The 18,164-nt window shown below is 43.0% G+C and overlaps 1 protein-coding gene across 2 annotated transcripts; it reads left to right on the top strand.

Annotated features, from left to right (window-relative positions):
* Nucleotides 1-13,385: 13,385 nt before the first annotated feature.
* On the top strand, nucleotides 13,386-17,927 carry BOLA1 (bolA family member 1). Of its 2 annotated transcripts, none has more exons than XM_056545554.1 (3): nucleotides 13,386-13,484; nucleotides 16,257-16,346; nucleotides 17,317-17,927. In XM_056545554.1, exons 1-3 carry the CDS (start codon nucleotides 13,455-13,457, stop codon nucleotides 17,764-17,766), a joined length of 570 nt encoding a protein of 189 aa, XP_056401529.1. In that variant the 5' UTR covers nucleotides 13,386-13,454; the 3' UTR covers nucleotides 17,767-17,927. The 2 variants fall into 2 exon arrangements, with proteins under 2 accessions (XP_056401529.1, XP_056401528.1); XM_056545553.1 differs by having other exon boundaries at nucleotides 13,440-13,484; nucleotides 16,239-16,346.
* Nucleotides 17,928-18,164: the final 237 nt, after the last annotated feature.

Genomic DNA, 18,164 nt, shown 5'->3' with positions numbered 1-18,164 from the left:
ATCTATCTCATATCTATCTATTTATCTCATATTTATCTATCTATCTCATATCTATATGTCTATTTATCTATCTAATATCTATATGTCTATCTATCTATCTATCTCATATTTATCTAGCTATCTATCTAATCTCATATCTATCTATCTCATATCTATCTATCTCATATCTATCTATCTATCTAATCTCATATCTATCTATCTCATATCTATCTATCTATCTAATCTCATATCTATCTATCTCATATCTATCTATCTATCTCATATCTATATGTCTATCTATCTCATATTTATCTAGCTATCTATCTAATCTCATATCCATCTATCTCTCATATCTATCTAATCTCATATGTATCTATCTCATATCTATCTATCTCATATCTATCTATCTATCTAATCTCATATCTATCTATCTAATCTCATATCTATCTATCTAATATCTATCTATCTATCTAATCTCATATCTATCTATCTCATATCTATCTATCTATCTCATATCTATATGTCTATCTATCTCATATTTATCTATCTATCTATCTATCTATCTCACATATCTATCTATCTATCTATCTATCTCATATCTATCTCATATCTATCTATCTATCTATCTCATATCTATCTATCTCATATCTCTCTTATATCTATCTATCTATCTATCTCATATCTATCTATCTAATCTATCTCATATCTATCTATCTCATATCTATCTATTTATCTTATATCTATTTATCTATTGATGAATTGATTATTTTTTTCATTTTTAATTATTTTATTTTATAGTAAATTACGTTACAAATTACATAAACACATAGTATACATACATAATATACACAGGTGTATATATCCCATTGTTTTTCTCTACTCTCCTTTCATTTTTTCTGTAATCCAGTTCCGCAGTATAATTACTTTGGCACATAAGAATAACGTCCTCCTCAGAATACCCAGTGTTCCCTTCAATGTGTCTGATCCCAGGATTACCTCCTGGAATCTAGGAGACCCAACCTCGGCTATGATTTTTTTTGGATATCCTGACATGCCCAAATCATATGATAAAAACCTGCCTCCTCCAAACCACATTGTGGGCAATTAGAATCTGTCCTACATTTAAATGTACATAACTTTTTGGGCGTAGGATGGAAATCCTGGATGCACATGTATCGTATTAATTGTGACTATTAATATTATTCAATGCCGTCTCACATTGTGTAACTTCTAACTCAATCCCAGTTCTTCCCCATTTCTTCATAACTCTGTTGCTTCCTTCTCTACCCAGAATACCCTTTAAATAATTATATATATGTAAACCATCCCTCTATTAACCGTGCCCCCTTCAATCAACCAATCTATGAAGGTATTTTCAGTGACTTTTAATATGTGTCTGTACAAGCTGCATTAGCCATAAATTGTGCTCTTGCCCCAAATTCAACTCATATTGTAATTCCCTTAGATCTTTCATCCCAGTGTCAGTGTACAATTGATTTATACAAATCAGCCCTCTATTTCATCCAAAATCCTACCTGGCCAATCCTATCAAATTCAGTCAAATTGTGATTGTTCCAGATATGTGTAAAGTGAAGTGAGCCCCTCACTCCTAATAAGTGCTTTAACCAAACCCATGTTTTACCAAACATCTCCAAGTATATGAAGCAGTTCTCATTCCTTGCCTTAAAATACCTCGACTCCAATGCAGAGAATATATCTATGTGCTTATAGCGCATACATTTTAAACAATAATTTGTTATCAGTGCGTATTGCTGATTCCTAATTAAGGAAAAAATTCTGGCCATGAAGTATAACCTGATATTTGGTAACTTCAACCCGCCATCTTTAATGTGAAAACTCAGGATAGTATATTTAAGCCTCACCCTTTTTCTTCCCCAAAACATGGTCCATTTGTGATTCAGATGGGAGACAAATTCAGAATGTACAGTAGCTGGGGTAAAATAATCCTTTTAATGAGGGAAATCCTATTGCCTATCGTAAGAGGCAGCTTTTCTCAGATAATTTTATTATTATTTTTTTAATTTGACAAAAAAGTCTTAACAATATGAGCGAAGAAGGTCACCGGACTAGATGAAACCTTAATGCCCAGGTACTTTATTGTGTCCCCTCCAATTACCATTTTAAACAAAGTTTCTTCTGAATTTGGTTTGTAATTAAATGGGATAAGATACGATTTAGTCCAGTTGATTTGTAATCCATATATGGACCCAAACTTTTGAATAATGGACATAACTTTAGGGATCCCCTTTTCAGGGTTTTTGACATAAAGCAGGATGTCATCAGCGTAAAGCGCAATTTTGTCCCTCTCCCCCTCCAAACCAAATGCCACAATCTCCTCCACTCCTCCTCCATGGCAAGTGGTCCAATATAGAGTGAGAAAAGGAGGGGAGAGAGGAGACACCCCTGGCATGTACCCCGGGCTAACTCAAATTGCATAGAGGGCATGCCATCCACCAATACTGCTGCCTTTGGTTTACAATATAACAACTTGACAAAATCAATATATCGAGCGCCTACCCCAAATTCTTCCAAGGATCTCAACAGGAACCCCCTCTCCACTCTGTCGAACGCTTTAACTGCGTCCAGTGACAGAACGGAGTAGGGATCCCCTTCTTCAACCTGCATCCCGGCAAATGTTCTATAAATATTCTCAAAAATGGATCTCTAGGGTATAAACCCAGTTTGATCTTTATTAATGAGATCTTGTATCACCTCATTCAATCTTTTTGTAAAAATTTTTGAATATATTTAGTTATCCGCATTCAGCAGAGATATTGGTCGTTAGGACTCAACTAGGGTGGGATCTTTATAGTTTTTGGTAAACATTTTGTTCCAAAAAACTTGTAGTAAAATTGGGGATAGTACTTGAGCATGTATTTTATAGAATTCGAAAGGAATACCATCTAGGTGTAGAGCCCAATGGTAAATTATTAATTACATCCTGCACCTCTTCCACTGTTATTTCTGTCCCTAATCCCTCCCTGCCATTACTAGTAATTATAGGGAGATCAATAGTGGCCAAAAAGTTATCCATCTCAGACTTAGACTCTGAAATCTCTGATGTATATAAACCTTTAAAAAAATTTACAAATTGCTGTGTAATCTCCATTGGTGCGTTTGTAGTTTGACCGTCCGGACATTAAATTTTTTCAATATTTTTATTCTGTTTATTGTTTTTAACTTGGTGGGCTAACAATTTAGTGGGCTTGCCCCCCTCTACAAATTGTTTCTGTCCCCAGAAAAAGCAAGTGTTCTGCGCCTTCTCGTTAAGATAGTCTGCTAAAAAAATTTGTGCCTCATTTAATGTTTCATATGATATATTCAAAGATCCAGAAGCGTACTCTTCCTCCATCCTGCTTACTAAGTCTCAATTCATTTTCTCTCTGTCTAAAACTTCACTTTTTATCATAAATTTCTTTCCATAAAACCCCTTGGACATATACTTTTAACGTGTCCCACACCACCTTGACCTTCGCAGTGTTTATATTCCTATCCCAAAATTGTAAAATTTCCGCAGAGATACTTTCGCCCTTATCAATTAATACTAACCAAAAGGGATTTTTTGCTGGGGAACCGTCTGTCTTGCTGTACTCCAGGGTCGAAGGACCTGGGTTCGTGCGCCATTCTTTTGCACAAAACAGCTGCAGCATGATTCCCCAGACATAAGTCTATCTGGGATGCTGTCCTGTGTGAAGCGTTATAGCAAGAATAAACTATCCTGTCTCCATAGAGCATCCTCCAGACGTCCACCTATCCCATCTCCCCATCAAACGAGGCCAGTGAAGACCTACCCGCTGAGGAGCAGGGACAAGGCGGGACCGCCTGTCTTTCGACTGGTCCATTAAAGCATTAAAATCCCTGTTGATAAATACAATTTCCCTAGGGTATTGAGAGGAAAATTATGCCAATATAGAGAGTACTACAAGATCAAAAGGGGGAGGTACATAGACAAATAATTAATTCTTTATCAATAGATTTCCCAATACAAAATCATGTATCTCCCCCTCTGATCTACCTTAGATTTTAACACAGAAAATGGCACATTATGGTGTATAAATACAGAAACCCCTGAGGAATAGGAGGTGTGGGTGAAGTGAAAAATCTGGCCAGCCCAGGATTTATTTATAAATTTACTTGTGTCTGGTGTTGTGTGCATTTGTGTTTCTAAGAGGCCCACAATGGCCGGCAAATGTCGATTTACCTGGTCGAATATTGCCACCTTCTTCAATCTCTCACCCATACCTCCTACATTCCATGTGAAAATGTTAAACAGCATCTGAAAAAATTGAAAAAGAGAAAGAAAAAAAAAGGAGAAGAAAAAGAGAGAAAACACAATCCCCCCCCATCTCCATCCTGTTGGGTAAGCCCCCCCCCCCCCCCCCCCCGACAGACAGGATTCATAGGGTCTCAACTAGCAAGAAAACCTCCATAGTGCGTCCGGCCATGCTGTAACTACCGGAGGTGTTTGAAAGAATAAAGTCTTTCCAGCATAACATATTCTTAGTTTATGTGGGAACAGTAACGAGAAGGGAATATCAGCATGTGCCAACCTCTGTTTGACATTTTTAAAACTAGCCCTAGCAAGCTGGGTTTCTTTAGCATATTCCAGATATAAAGCGATTCCAGTCCCATTATAAGAAAGTTCCTTCTTCTCACGTGCAATACGGAGGACAGTATCTCTGTCTCTAGAGCTTAGAATCTTCATTAAGATGGTGCGGGGTGGGGCACCCGGTGGTGGGGGTTTCAGCGGTATACGGTGGGCCCTCTCAATACAGAACATTTGTGAAAGATTTTGTTTGCCTGTGTTATCTATTATCCATGTACGACAAAACTGAGATGGATCATTTTGTTTGGATCCTTTCGGGACCCCGAGCATACGTATATTTGACCTGCGGGAGCGAACTTCTAGATCTACTAACTTCTTCTGCATATTTCCCAGGAGGTTTTTTGGGCGAGGGATATTGCTTTAGTGGATTTAACCTGTTTATCCATCTCTGGTATATGAGCCTCAAGACTGGTAACTCTTTCTCTCATTTTCGTCACGTCATTTCGAAGGAGAGAGAGGTCGGTGGTTATTGAACCTATTTGAACCTGCAGGTTCTGGGCTCCCATGTTGCATTTATGAACCTCCTCCACCTCTAAAATGGCAAATCTTGAAACAGTGTTCGTTGCTTCCCCACTTACGGCCCCTTGAGCCCTATTTGCACGTGTCTTATCTGCAGTGGGTGGTGATTTAAGGAATTTATCCATTCGGCTCATATTAGGTGAGCCACCCTGGTTCCCCGCTCCGCCAGATTTGCTCTAAGCTGCTTTTGGTGCCATTTAAAGATTTATAGTAAAGTTAAGTCAATTGCTACTCTCTTCCATCCTCCACAGTCCCAGGTTAGCCTTAAAACAATTGATCTGTACCTGACAGTTAGCTGTTAAAATATGCACTACTGTGAGGCGAAGGTCCCTGCAGGCTGTACTACACCGGCCCTCACATCAGAGTCCCACACCTGGATCAGGATATAGTCCCAGCGGTCCTGAAGGTTCCTGTCCCCATGCAAATCTCCTCCTGTTGTCTGCACTGCAGTCAGCTCGATAAGCCAGGTGTGAGGAGAGGCTCACTGCGGAGGCATCCCGCCATGCCGCCTGCTTCCCTCACATGCTTCTCCGAGCACGCGGATGTCTTCAGCGCCTGACCGCTTGCCCAATGGACTGTGCCATTTTCCCGCTCCCTAGGGGGGAGGGGCAGCGGGATCAGACCTTCCGTCCTGCGCTTCCAGCACGCAAGCACAAGCCCACACATCGGGGAGGAAAGTCAGTCACAGTTACCAGAGAACCTCTAGTGATGGTAGAGTGACCGGAATCCATATTGCTGAGACCCGCAAACAGTTTAATCCCTCCGGCGGGGTAGTTCCCAGGAGAGGCAAAGAGCCGTTGCGTCCTATGTCATGCCACTGAGCGTGATCTATCATCTATATCTATCGACCTATCGACCTATCTATCTCATTTCTATCTATCTCTTTATCATATCACGTCTTTTCTGTAACCTCATATCTATCTAATGATATCTTTTTGTCTCATTTCTATCTATAATGTATTTAAAAACATTTCTAAAAGAATAGTCTGTTCTAAAGAGCTCTCTGAATTCCAGTGTGGTCCTCTAATAGGAGTTACTGATGAACTTATGTGAAATTTCTTCTCTCCTGGATCTTCTATCATCAGCTGTGAGGGGAAGTATTGAGAAGTGAAAGTATTAAGGAACCACAGCAATTGTTAAAGAGCGAGGTCACCAAGTTCTGAGCCACATAGTGCAAAAAAGTCTCCATCGCTCTGCTGACTCAATAATCAAGATGAGACAAAACCCTCATCTGGCATCAAAATCAGCCCAAAAACTGGGATGTGGTGGGAGCACACCACAACTGGACTCTGGAGTAGAGGAAATGTGTTCTGTGGAGTGATGGATCGCGCTTCTCTATCTGGCGTCTAATGGATGAGACTAGGTTTGGTAAATGCCAGAAGAATTTTACCTGCCTGACTGCACTGTGCCAGCTGTAAAGTTTGGTGAAGGAGAGACAATGCTATTGGGTTTTTCATGGATCGGCCTAGGCCCCTTAGTTCCAGTAAAGGAAATGCTTTAGCATACCAAGACATTTTGGACAATTATATGCTTCCAACTTTGTGGGCACAGTTTAGGTTCGGCCCATTTCTGTTCCAGCACGACACCCAAAGTAAGGTCAGACACTAGAACAGACACTGTGAACTAGAAACTTTCCACCAACATGAGTGTCTGGCCATTAGAGATGGGCGGATTTTTCACAAAATTCGATTTGGCCGATTGGATTAATTTTCTGAAAAAATTTGGTTCGATCAGAATATATTCGCAGCAAATTTCCAGGCTACAGAGATCCTCAATAGGGGTGTAGAACACTTTGTCTTGCCGCAACACACATAGCAAGTGTGCTGGGGACTCACATATGTCCCCTTTATTTAGATTTGTAGTCAGTGAACATCCCTGGAGGAGAGGCTATTCACGGGAGGAGTCGGTTTGAGGGTATTTTCCTAGATAGGGGGGGCTGTAGTCAGCCCATGAGACAGCATACCCTCATAGATAGGGACTATTAGGGTCCAATTAGGAGGTTCCAGACCTACGGTACCACCCTTTTAAGGGTGCCCCCGCCGTGTTGGGACTAGGGCTATTATGTAGGGAATATAGGGCAAGATAGTACCCGAGGTCCCCACTATGGGTCGCTTGGAACGAATTACCATCGTATGTTGAGGGACCACTGTATACTGTTTACACTAATTTAAACATCGGAGACCTTCTTTCCCTTGCGCTGATTACTGTTTAACCCTTGTGACCCATCTGATTTTGCGAAATATTTAGTTTATTAATTTAATGCCATTGTGCTGGCTTATCCCATTGTGGTAAAGCCATATACAATATTATCTTTTTCTATTTAATATTTTTCTATCAAAGTGTTTTATTAGACACACTAATTATCATATATGAATAGTATTGAGTTTTGTCACTGACCATTTTGACTTATGCCAATAGTACCTGCACTGATGCGTCCATAGTTGACGGTTACGATACTGAGTTACCACTTACACTCTATGTATATTTGTGTTTTGTTTGCAGATTGGAGCCACCCTGACGACTGCTGATACCTGTATGGCATTTGGGTTCACATATACCTATAATTCTATATATCTATACTTACCTGTGTTGCTCATTTTTGAGCAACATGGGCAGCTGGACAATGGATTATCATATGTTTATTTGCGCTGCTTATTCCTGCGCTATAAGGGCAGCAAGGCAATAGAGACTTACCGTACACAGTATTTGTGTCATATATTCTTTATTATACGGTATTTGCGTTGTGTGTCTATTCCTACCATAGTATACCCTTTGAAACTATTATGCTCTAAGAATTTGAGATCCCCTGAGGATGCATGCACAGGCGGACAGAAACTTACGTTGGGAATAAGTAAACATTGCAGTAGTGTGATCATATACTGCAAGGTATGCGTATTTTGGTTGCTATTGGTAAAATGATGACTGCATTGCTTTATAAAAGGTGCTGCATTATTATCGTTGGTATATAGTGCATGTTAGCATTCAGCTAATTGAGTTCTGCATGACTGTCTAACAATGCGAGTTTTCACATGACTGAATGCGATACGTGGTCAATTTGATCAGTTACTGTGCACTATTTGGGAATCACATTTTTCTTTTTCTTTGGTGAATTTTAATGCATATCAATAAAACATAATTTTAGGCACTTCCCCATTTTTTCTAATTTTGATTTGCTGGGATCTTTTGTTATCAGGTTAGCATATATATACGTTATTTTATATGTAATCTCGTCGTCTTGTTATTCAGTATGAGCAGATTACAGGCGTTACTATAAGGGTGCGTTCACACGGAGTAATTCAAGAGGAATTTACTCGAGTAATTCCTCTTGAATTCTCCGCTCCAAATGATTGCACATCTCCTCTGCCCATTGACTTTAATGTTATTTCTGCTGGCCTGTTCACACTGCGGAAATTCTGCTAGCAGAATTCCGAAGCTGAATTCCTTTCATTCAAGCAGAATCCACTAGCAGAAATCAATTGAAGTCAATGGTAAAAAAAAATTCCAAATTTGCACGGAATTCGTGCGGAATTCACATGGAAATGGCTGAAAAGCCCTTCACTTCTTTCTCCCCCATTTCCGCACACAATTCTGCGCAAATTACGAGCGAATTGCGCGCGAATTTCGCGCAAAAATAACATTATTTTTTCTGCTCGTAAATTTTTCGGCGTGAATTACTCTTCATTTACTCCGTGTGAACGCACCCTTACAATCACTGCCGCAGAGTCTGGATGTGGCAGCAGGGTCGGGAGACCACATGGCGTCACAACTGAAGAGATTAAAGATATTTTTTTACAGTAATACACCCCATTACAGTTGCAATAGAAAAAAGCGTACTCTCTCTCTCTCTCTGAACTGTCCCTGCCTGCACTATGGTTGCTTGCAGTTTTTGAATGGGGATTGCTCCCAGTTCTGAACTCAATTGGCAGACTATGAAACGACTTCTTAACTCTCCCTGCCTGCCTGCAGTGATGTGGGCTTGAGGTCAATGGATTTCTCCTGTGCTGATCTGTATTGTCAGTAATGCTGATCAATGACCACACAGTGTCTGCTCTCTCTAGCCGGAATGAATGCGGGCATGAGGTGAATGGATTCGCCGCTGTAGATCTGTATTGGTAGTAACGGTGATTAGTGCGCACACACAGTCTCTCAGCAAAGCGGTTGGTGAATATATAGGGCTGTGACATCACAAAGCTGGCTGCTGATAGGCTACATGCCGCCATGTGATTCAGGGTGATCCCACCTACTCGCCTTCCCAGACTTCCTTGCCCCATGCCCTCATATGTGTAGCCACCATTTTAGCCTGCCGGCCCACACAAAGTGTAGTGAATGAAGCGATTCGTTACCAAAAAGCGCAAGGAAATTCAGATTCGTTCAGAATCAAATTTTTCATGAAATTCATAAGGAATTCTACTTCGTCAGCTTTGATTCGTCCATCTCTACTGGCCATTAGGGATGTAAGAAAAAATCGATTCTCGCGATAATCGCGATTTTTCATTTGCCGATACAGAATCGATTCAAAATATTTTTGAATCGATTCTTTTAGGGATGTGGAATTTTTAATAAAACGCACTTTTCTTACCTGCCAACGAGCCCGCGGAGCTCCGGTACACTCCGGTACAGGTGTTCGGTCCCCGGGCTGTATTCTTCTTACTTCCTGTTAGTCCGGCACGTCACATGGAGCTTCAGCCTATCACCAGCGGAGGCGGGACATCGCTGCGGCTGGTGATAGGCTGAAGCTCCATGTGACGTGCCGGACTAACAGGAAGTAAGAAGAATACAGCCCGGGGACCGAACACCTGTACCGGACTGTACCGGAGCTCCGCGGGCTCGTTGGCAGGTAAGATAAAGTGCGTTTTATTTTATTTTGCAGCCCGGACGGGATAACATGAGAAAAGTGAGCACCGGAGTACTAGATCGCCGCTGTCAAAGCTGACAGCGGCGTCTATTGGGATCTATGAATGCTCCCAGGTGGGCGATATATCGCGATGTATCGTCACCTAGACGGTATCGCGATATATCGCGATATATCGAATCGCCACACTGGTATCGCGATTCGAATCGAATCGCCAAATTCTTGGCGATTCACACCCCTACTGGCCATACATATGCTCTTCTGGATGAATGAACAAAAATTCCCACAGACACCTGCAAAATCTTGTAGAACTGTCATGTCTCCGATGGACCCCCCCCAATGCAATTGCAGGGCGACGATCAGTTGTCATGGCTCAGAGGCTTCCACAATACTTCTTTTACAGCTTGTCATCAGAGATCATCAGAATGAAAGTACACTGGAATACATTAATTGCATAGTCAAGTCTCTTAGGGAGTTAAAACATTTTGTAAAAGTGTTTTTTTTATTATTATTATTATTTGCCTTAACCTGACCTCCCATTTCCTGTGTTTTAAATAAAATAAAATAAAAATCTAAAATAAAAAAAGTTACATCGCATAGCGTTATTGATTTTGTACGGTGAATGTCATAAACCTAAAAAAAAAAAAAAATACCCAATGCAGAAATATCTATCCCACAAAACATGGAATATATAACAATGAAAATGTTCCATCTACCCAATAAAAGCTACCAATACCAATAAAAGCTATCAGTGAAAAAGCAAGGCTTCACACAGCTCTGTAGACAGAAAGATAAAAAAAGGTATAGGGGTCAGAATATGGTGATTTTGGAAGAACGGCAGCAAAAACCTGCTGCCAGCTCCGAACCATTTTAAAACGGCGCGGATCCAATGAGGAAATTAAGGAAATTCCTTGCAAAATGTTTTCACTGTGAATGGACCCAAAAAGGTTAAAATCAGCCTGCGCTATTTCTCCTGTTACAATCTTCCGTCATAAAATCCGTTATTAATAATGGGCTATAATGGGTCAAAACGGATAACGTAAAAATCCCATAGACTATAATGGCATTTTCTAACGGCCGTGCGGGATTTTGAAGCGGCTGACCCCTTAAGGACCAAGGACGTATGAGTACCCACAGTGCCATATCACGGCGGGCCCGGCGTCATAGTGAAGCCGGGACCCGCCACTAATAGCACGCGGCACTGATCGTGGTGCCGCGCGCTATTAACATTTTAGCCGCGCGCTCAAAGCTGAGCCACGCGGCTAAAAGTGAAAGTAAAAAGTGCCGGTTAGCTCAGTGGGCTGTCATCCCGAACAGCTTACAGGACAGCCAGAGGGTCTCTACCTGCCTCCTCGCTGTCCGATCGCCGAATGACTGCTGAGATCCAGGCATGAGCAGTCAAGCGGCAGAATCATCGATCACTGGTTTCCTATGAGAAACCATTGATCAATGTAATAGATCAGTGTGTGCAGTGTTATAGGTCCCTATGGGAGCTATAACACTGCAAAAAAAAGTGAAAAAAAAAGTGAATAAAGATCATTTAACCCCTTCCCTATTAAAAGTTTGAATCACCCCCCTTTTCCCATAAAAAAAAGAAAAAACACAGTGTAAATAAAAATAAAAATAAACATATATGGTATCGCCGCATGCGGAAATGTCCAAATTATAAAAATATATCATTAATTAAACCGCCCGGTCAATGGCGTACGCACAAAAAAATTCCAAAGTCCCAAATAGTGCATTTTTGGTCACTTTTTATATCATGAAAAAATGAATAAAAAGCGATCAATAAGTCCTATCAATGCGAAAATGGCACCGTTAAAAACTTCAGATCCCGGCGCAAAAAATGAGCCCCCATACCGCCCCATACACGGAAAAATAAAAAGTTATAGGGGTCAGAAGATGACAATTTTAAACGTATTAATTTTCCTGCATGAAGTTATGATTTTTTCCAGAAGTACGAAAAAATCAAACCTATATAAGTAGGGGATCATTTTAATCGTATGGACCTACAGAATAAAGATCAGGTGTCATTTTTACCGAAAAATTTACTACGTAGAAACGGAAGCCCCCAAAAGTTACAAAATGGCGTGTTTTTTTTTCAATTTTGTCTCACAATGGTTTTTTTTTTTCCGTTTCACCGTAGATTTTTTGGCAAAGCGACTGACGTCATTACAAAGTAGAATTGGTGGCGCAAAAAATAAGCAATCGTATGGATTGAAAGAGTTATGATTCTTTTAAAGGCAAGGAGCAAAAAACGAAAGTGCGAAAACGGAAAACCCCCGGTCCTTAAGGGGTTAACGGACGATTTTCTATTTTTTTTTTTTTTAATAACGGAACTTCAAACGGATCTTTAAAACGGATACATTTTATAGTGTGAAAGCAGCCTAAGAAGGCGCGGGCCTCTCAATATATTTGGTTCATTCTATTGCTGCTTAGTTTTACTTATTAGGGTACGTTCCCACAGAGCGTATTTTGCTGCGTATTTGGTGCTGCGTATTTTCCTACCCATTGACTTCAACAGAGAAAATAAAATACGCAGCAGCAAATACGCAGCAAATACGCCGTGTGGGAATGTACCCTTAAAGTGTGTCTACTGTTCAGTTCTGCTAAATTAGGCATGGAGAGACGCTGAACACGCTGGATGGTAAAGCGGTACCACGCCACGCCTATTTTGCGCTGGAGCGTAACTGCAGAATGGGTGGGAGAGTTACGCTTTAAGACTAGCGCAGTCCTATAGTATGATGCGTTGTTGCCCGTAGCAACCAATCACAGCTCTGCTTTCATTTTACCAGAGCAATGTTTACCAAACAGGGTGCCTCCAACTGTTGCAACACTACAACTCCCAGCATGCCCGGACAGCCTTTGGCTGTCCGGGCATGCTGGGAGTTGTAGTGTTGCAACAGTTGGAGGCACCCTGTTTTGGAAACACTGTACCAGAGCAATATGAGGCATGGAAGCTGGGTTGTAATTGGTTGCTATGGACAACAAAGAGTTAGATCTGACATTTTCCTTTCAGTTTCGTATAAGCTTCAGAGCAGCCATTGCACTGCACACAAGTGGGGCGCGCCTGCCATCTAGTGGTGAAAACTAGAAACTGCAACGCCTGTCAAATTTTTAGGATATTATAGTGGTTAGACCGGGTGGAAACATTGCGGCCGCAAGGTGAGGGAGTGGGGGGGAGAATTTGACAAACAGCTCGCCCCTCTGCCGCTCGGCACACCGCCGCTTGGGGGCGCCACTTGTGAATCCAGCCTTGTGCGTAAAGAGGACGTTGCCCCCAAGTTGCATTATGGGAACTGTGGTTCTTAGTGCTGCAATTTCAACTACATTTCCCAGCATGCAATGGGACTTCCGGGTAAAGGCTGCAAGGACAGTGCTGTGAGCTGTAAGTGTGGGGGGTCGGTCTGTGACCGCTGCTTTAACCCTTGACATGCTGGAGTGGAGTTGGAGTAGTTGATTCTTGCATTATCGGTTATGGTTGATGTATTTGTTGCAGAGCAGAATGTAAGCTGCCTCTTACTTACTGTGTCCTGCTACAACAATCCCCCAAACCGACCCCTAATGGGGTTATGAAGCCCCTCCTGGAAGGTGTTCTGTTGCCATGACAGCTGTTTAGTGGGCTGGGTTAAAGTGGCCAATAGAAGACATAGGAGCCCCTGTCCCCGGATGCGCCCCCTGGAGCCCCCGAATACGCTCCTTAGAGCCCCTGCCCCTGGATGTGCCCCCTTCCTCCCTTATGCGCCCCCTAAAGCAGCCTTGCCCCCTAGAGCTTTCACCCCTGCCCCCTTATATGCCCCCTAAAGCTCTCTTCCCCTTTATCCTTATGCAACCCCAAGAGCCCTCTGCCCCCGGTTGCGACCCCTAGAGCCCCCGGATACACTCCTAAGAGCCCCTGCCCCTGGATGTGCACCCTTATGTGCCCCCTAGAACCCCCATGCACCCCCTGCCCCCCTTGTGTGCCCCCCTAGAGCCCTCTGCCCCTCTATCCTTATGCAACCCCAAAAGCCCTCTGCCCCCCGGTTGCACCCCCTAGAGCCCCCCGGATACACTCCTAAGAGCCCCTGCCCCTTGATGTGCACCCTTATGTGCCCCCTAGAACCACCATGCACCCCGAGCCCTCTGCCCCTTTATCCTTATGCAACCCCAAAAGCCCTCTGCCCCCCGGTTGCGCCCCCTAGAGCCCCCGGATACACTCCTAAGAGCCCCTGCCCCTGGATGTGCACCCTTATGTGCTCCCTAGAACCACCATGCACCCTCTGCCCCTTTATCCTTATGCAACCCCAAGAGCCCTCTGCTTCCGATGCACCCCATGCCCCGGATGCACCCTGCCCCAGCTGTTGCCATTTAGGGCATGGTCACACGCAGAATTGTGTAGGATTGTCCACAGTAGAAAATTGCAGTGTGTCTTTTATGATGTGGATTTTGGTGTGGATTACGCAGATTATACAAAAAAACTAAACAAAAAAAAAAACATTTTATTATTTTTATTTTAAATCTGCATTCGTTCTAGTGCACTAATACATAAGATAAGAGGTTTAAATACAAAAAACAATACAATAAACATAAATTAAGTACATGAAAGTCTGGTATGGAGGCATAGAGAATATATTGTTCAAACTATATTCAAACTTTTTTTGGACAGGTTTTTTTTTTATTATTATACATTTATTAGGTTATTTATTAGGTTACTATTTTTAACACTTTGGTTTATTCATAGGGGCGTATAGCCCTGGCTATCGGTATCAGCCTGGTACAAAGTGAGATTATGTTAGAATCCCCCTCCAAAGCCAGTTTCCCCTCTCAGGATATACCCATACGCCCTGGGGAGGGAATAGTTAACAGTATGAATTTACTTTGCCGGTGGATTAACCAGGCAGCAGAGTGAGGGTCTATTCACACACATTTTAAATTAAAGCCCACAGACTTCTATGGGATTCCGCACTCCCATTCACTCTTCTGGGAGTGCGGAATCCTATAGAAGTCTATGGGCTTTAATTTGAGGCAGAAATTCCGCCGTGTGAATAGACCCTTAGTGTATGTTCACACGGCAGAATGTCTGTGCGGAATTCCACATGGACATTTCGCAGCAGCCCCTGTCCCATTCATTTCTATGGGATTCTGCTGCTCTGCTCACACGGCAGAATTTCTACGGCAGCAACTTCCTGTTTCCGGCATCCGCAAAACGTTGAACCTGTTTAATGTTTTTGCGGATTCCGCTCGGAAATACATTGCCCTCTATTAGACTGCATATTTCTGAGCATGTTCTGCTGGGGCTCTGCGGTCTGTGGAATGTCCACACGAAAATTTCCATGCGCACATTCCACCGTGTAAACATAGCCTTAAAGGGGTACTCAGGGTTTGGAACAAACATCAGAATGCTGGCGCCGGGAGCTTGTGACATCACACCCTGCCCCTCATGACATCACACCCTGCCCCTCATGACATCACGCCCCGCCCCTTGAATGCAAGTTTATAAGAGGGGGCGTGACAGTCGTCACGCCCCCTCCCATAGACTTGCATTGAAGGGGCTGGCGTGACATCATGAGGGGGCGGGGCTATGAGGTCATGAGCTCCCGGCGCCATAGTTCAAAACGGTTTGTTCCAAATGCTGAGCAGCGGAGTACCCCTTTAAATGGTTATTCTGGGATCGTGACCTACCTCAGTCCCCAGCAGCTCCCATTCCGGGCAACTTCTGGTCCCCCCTCTGCTCACCTCTTGCTCCTGCTGGATCGGGACCTTCTCGCTCAGCCAATGGCGGCAGCCGGTGATTGGCTTAGGTGGCAGGCCTTGTTACTACCAGTCATCTAGGGAGCAGAGTGAAGCCTGTAATTGACTTTCATGTGTTTTAGGGTATGTTTACACGTACGCAGATTTTCTGCTGCAGATTTCAGTGTAAACTAAATGACTGAGCACAGCTTCTAATCTGCAGTTATAAATCCTGCGCATCAAATCTGCACGGGATCCTGTATGTGTGAACGTCCCCTAAAAATCTAATCTTGTGGTTTTGCAGCAAAATACACCACAGTGCAAACGAATTGCAGATTGTAACTTTGTCATTGAAGGGATTGGCAAATCCACAGTAAATTGGCAGAATATTCCCCACCAAATCTGATATGCTGCGAATTTGAATTTGACGCCACATAATTTTTGGTATGTCCTGTAAAGGCTTTGCCCCAGGCAGGCCCATTAAAGGGGTGATCCAACATTATCAGAACAGAGCTGATTTCTTTAGAAAAACTGTGCCATAAATGTCTGCAGGTTGTGTGTTTTTTGCAGCTTACTTCCATTAAAGTGATAGGAGCCAAATTGGAATACCAGACCCAAGCTGCAGACACGTGTGTTTTTCCATTGCTGGATAACCTCGAGGTAGGTTATGTATCATTTTAAAGGAATACTTTGGTGCAGGAACACTTATTCACTATCCAAAGGATAGGGGAGAAGTGTCTCATCGCGGGGGGTCCGACCACCATCTCCTACACGGCACTCTGGCAGTCCCAAGGAAGGGGGCATGTGGACCCCCACACGAAGCATCAGCCGACATGTCCCCTCCATGTATTTCTATGGGAGAGCTGGAGATACAGCATTTGGGTATCTCCACCTCTCCCATAGATATGCAAAGAGGGGGCGTGTCTGCTGCCGCTCCGTACGGGGGTCTCTTCCTGGGGACTTCCAGGGTGCCGTGCAGAAGATTGGGGTGGGTCATAGTGGTCGGACCTCCGCGATCATACACTTATTCCCTATCCTTTAGATAGGGGATAAGTGTTCCTGCACTGGAGTACTCCTTTAATAGAAAAACCGAGGCTTTCTATAAATGCAGACACTGTTTTTAGTGATCGCTGGGCAGCTCAGCACCCAATCCCCTGTTGATTAAAACTAATATGGATGATAATGAAAAGTGACCTTTAGAGCCTCTGCCCCAAGTGGCCCATTTAGCGTCTCTGAACTAGGTTTAAAAAAAATTATAATTTCAGTACTTCTGCCCCTGTTCCCCCATATGATGTTCCCCTTAGTTTCCCCATTAATTTGCCCCTGTTTATGCCACAGGTGTTACCTTTTAGGAGTAAATTATAGCAGTCTCTTCTGAACCACAAGTCTGGGGTGGTCCCCAGTGGATTCTGACCCCTGCTTTGGCTTTGATAGATAGATTTCTCCTTATCTGGATGAAAAGAGAGATCTATCAATAAAGACTGATGGGGTGGGGAGAGGCTGACAGGGACCGCCCCAATGACTCCTGGTTCAGGCACTATAAAGATAATGACAGGTTCCCTATAACATAGTTTTAATATTTTTTTCTGTCTAGTAGTTTACCAAGTCTTCATACTGTTTTTGGTTCCAGCTGTTAAGCTCAGCGCTGATGCTCCCGACACGTCTTCTCCAGTCTTGTAGACGTGTCTTCTCCAATTTAACATCCAAATATTCAGGATTACCTAACATGGAGAAGCCTGTGGAGACTTCAATCAAGGCCAAACTGACTCAGAACTTGGAACCCTGCCACCTAGAGGTGCATAATGAGAGCTACATGCATGCTGTGCCTCCCGGGTCGGAAACCCACTTTAAAGTGGTGGTGGTATCTGATGTGTTCAGTGGAAAGTCTCTCATTCAGCGCCACAGACTTGTCAATGATTTACTGAAAGAGGAATTGGCCGGACCTGTTCATGCGTTGTCCATCCAGGCCAAGACACCTCAACAATGGGAAGAAAACCCAACAGTTGGTAAAAGCCCCGGCTGTATGGGGGGTTCAAAACATGATCCCCAGATGGGCAAGAAAATAAGCTCTCAGGTGTAAGAAGATCTACCAGACCCCAGCTGTGTACTGCCCCCACCACAAGACTGGTAAACCATGGAAACGCCTGTGTGTCGCCAAATAGTATTAAACTGTACATAAAGAAAATTCAGTGTTTCTTGTAGAGAGTTCACAAAAATGAATAAATAAAAAAAAAAAATGTGTTTTTCTGTTTATTATTATTATTATTATGGGGCTAAATAGATATTAACCCCTTCCCCTGCAATTCCTTTGGGCCTTAAAGGAAAATGGTCATCCTGTTCACCCACACTAAACCCGGGTGAACAGGAGACTGATGCGGGGTCTCTGACTAAGAAATTCAACAGTGAACAATCAAATTCACCCGGCGGGCCCGCCCCCAGCATGCAATGCAGCGAAGATAGAAGCAGACTTTCAGAGGG

This window comes from Hyla sarda, chromosome 11 (genome assembly GCF_029499605.1).
Source record: "Hyla sarda isolate aHylSar1 chromosome 11, aHylSar1.hap1, whole genome shotgun sequence".
Lineage (NCBI taxonomy): Eukaryota > Metazoa > Chordata > Amphibia > Anura > Hylidae > Hyla > Hyla sarda.
Note: the sequence above shows the minus strand (reverse complement) of the source record. Positions and strands in the feature narration are given on the sequence as shown.

Coding starts and splice junctions, on each gene's coding strand:
- BOLA1 (XM_056545553.1), top strand. CDS start 13,455: ATGGTTGATGTATTTGTTGCAGAGCAGAAT. Junction 13,485..16,238: donor TATTTGTTGCAGAGCAGAAT/GTAAGCTGCCTC, acceptor AAATGTCTGCAG/GTTGTGTGTTTTTTGCAGCT. Junction 16,347..17,316: donor CATTGCTGGATAACCTCGAG/GTAGGTTATGTA, acceptor TTTTGGTTCCAG/CTGTTAAGCTCAGCGCTGAT.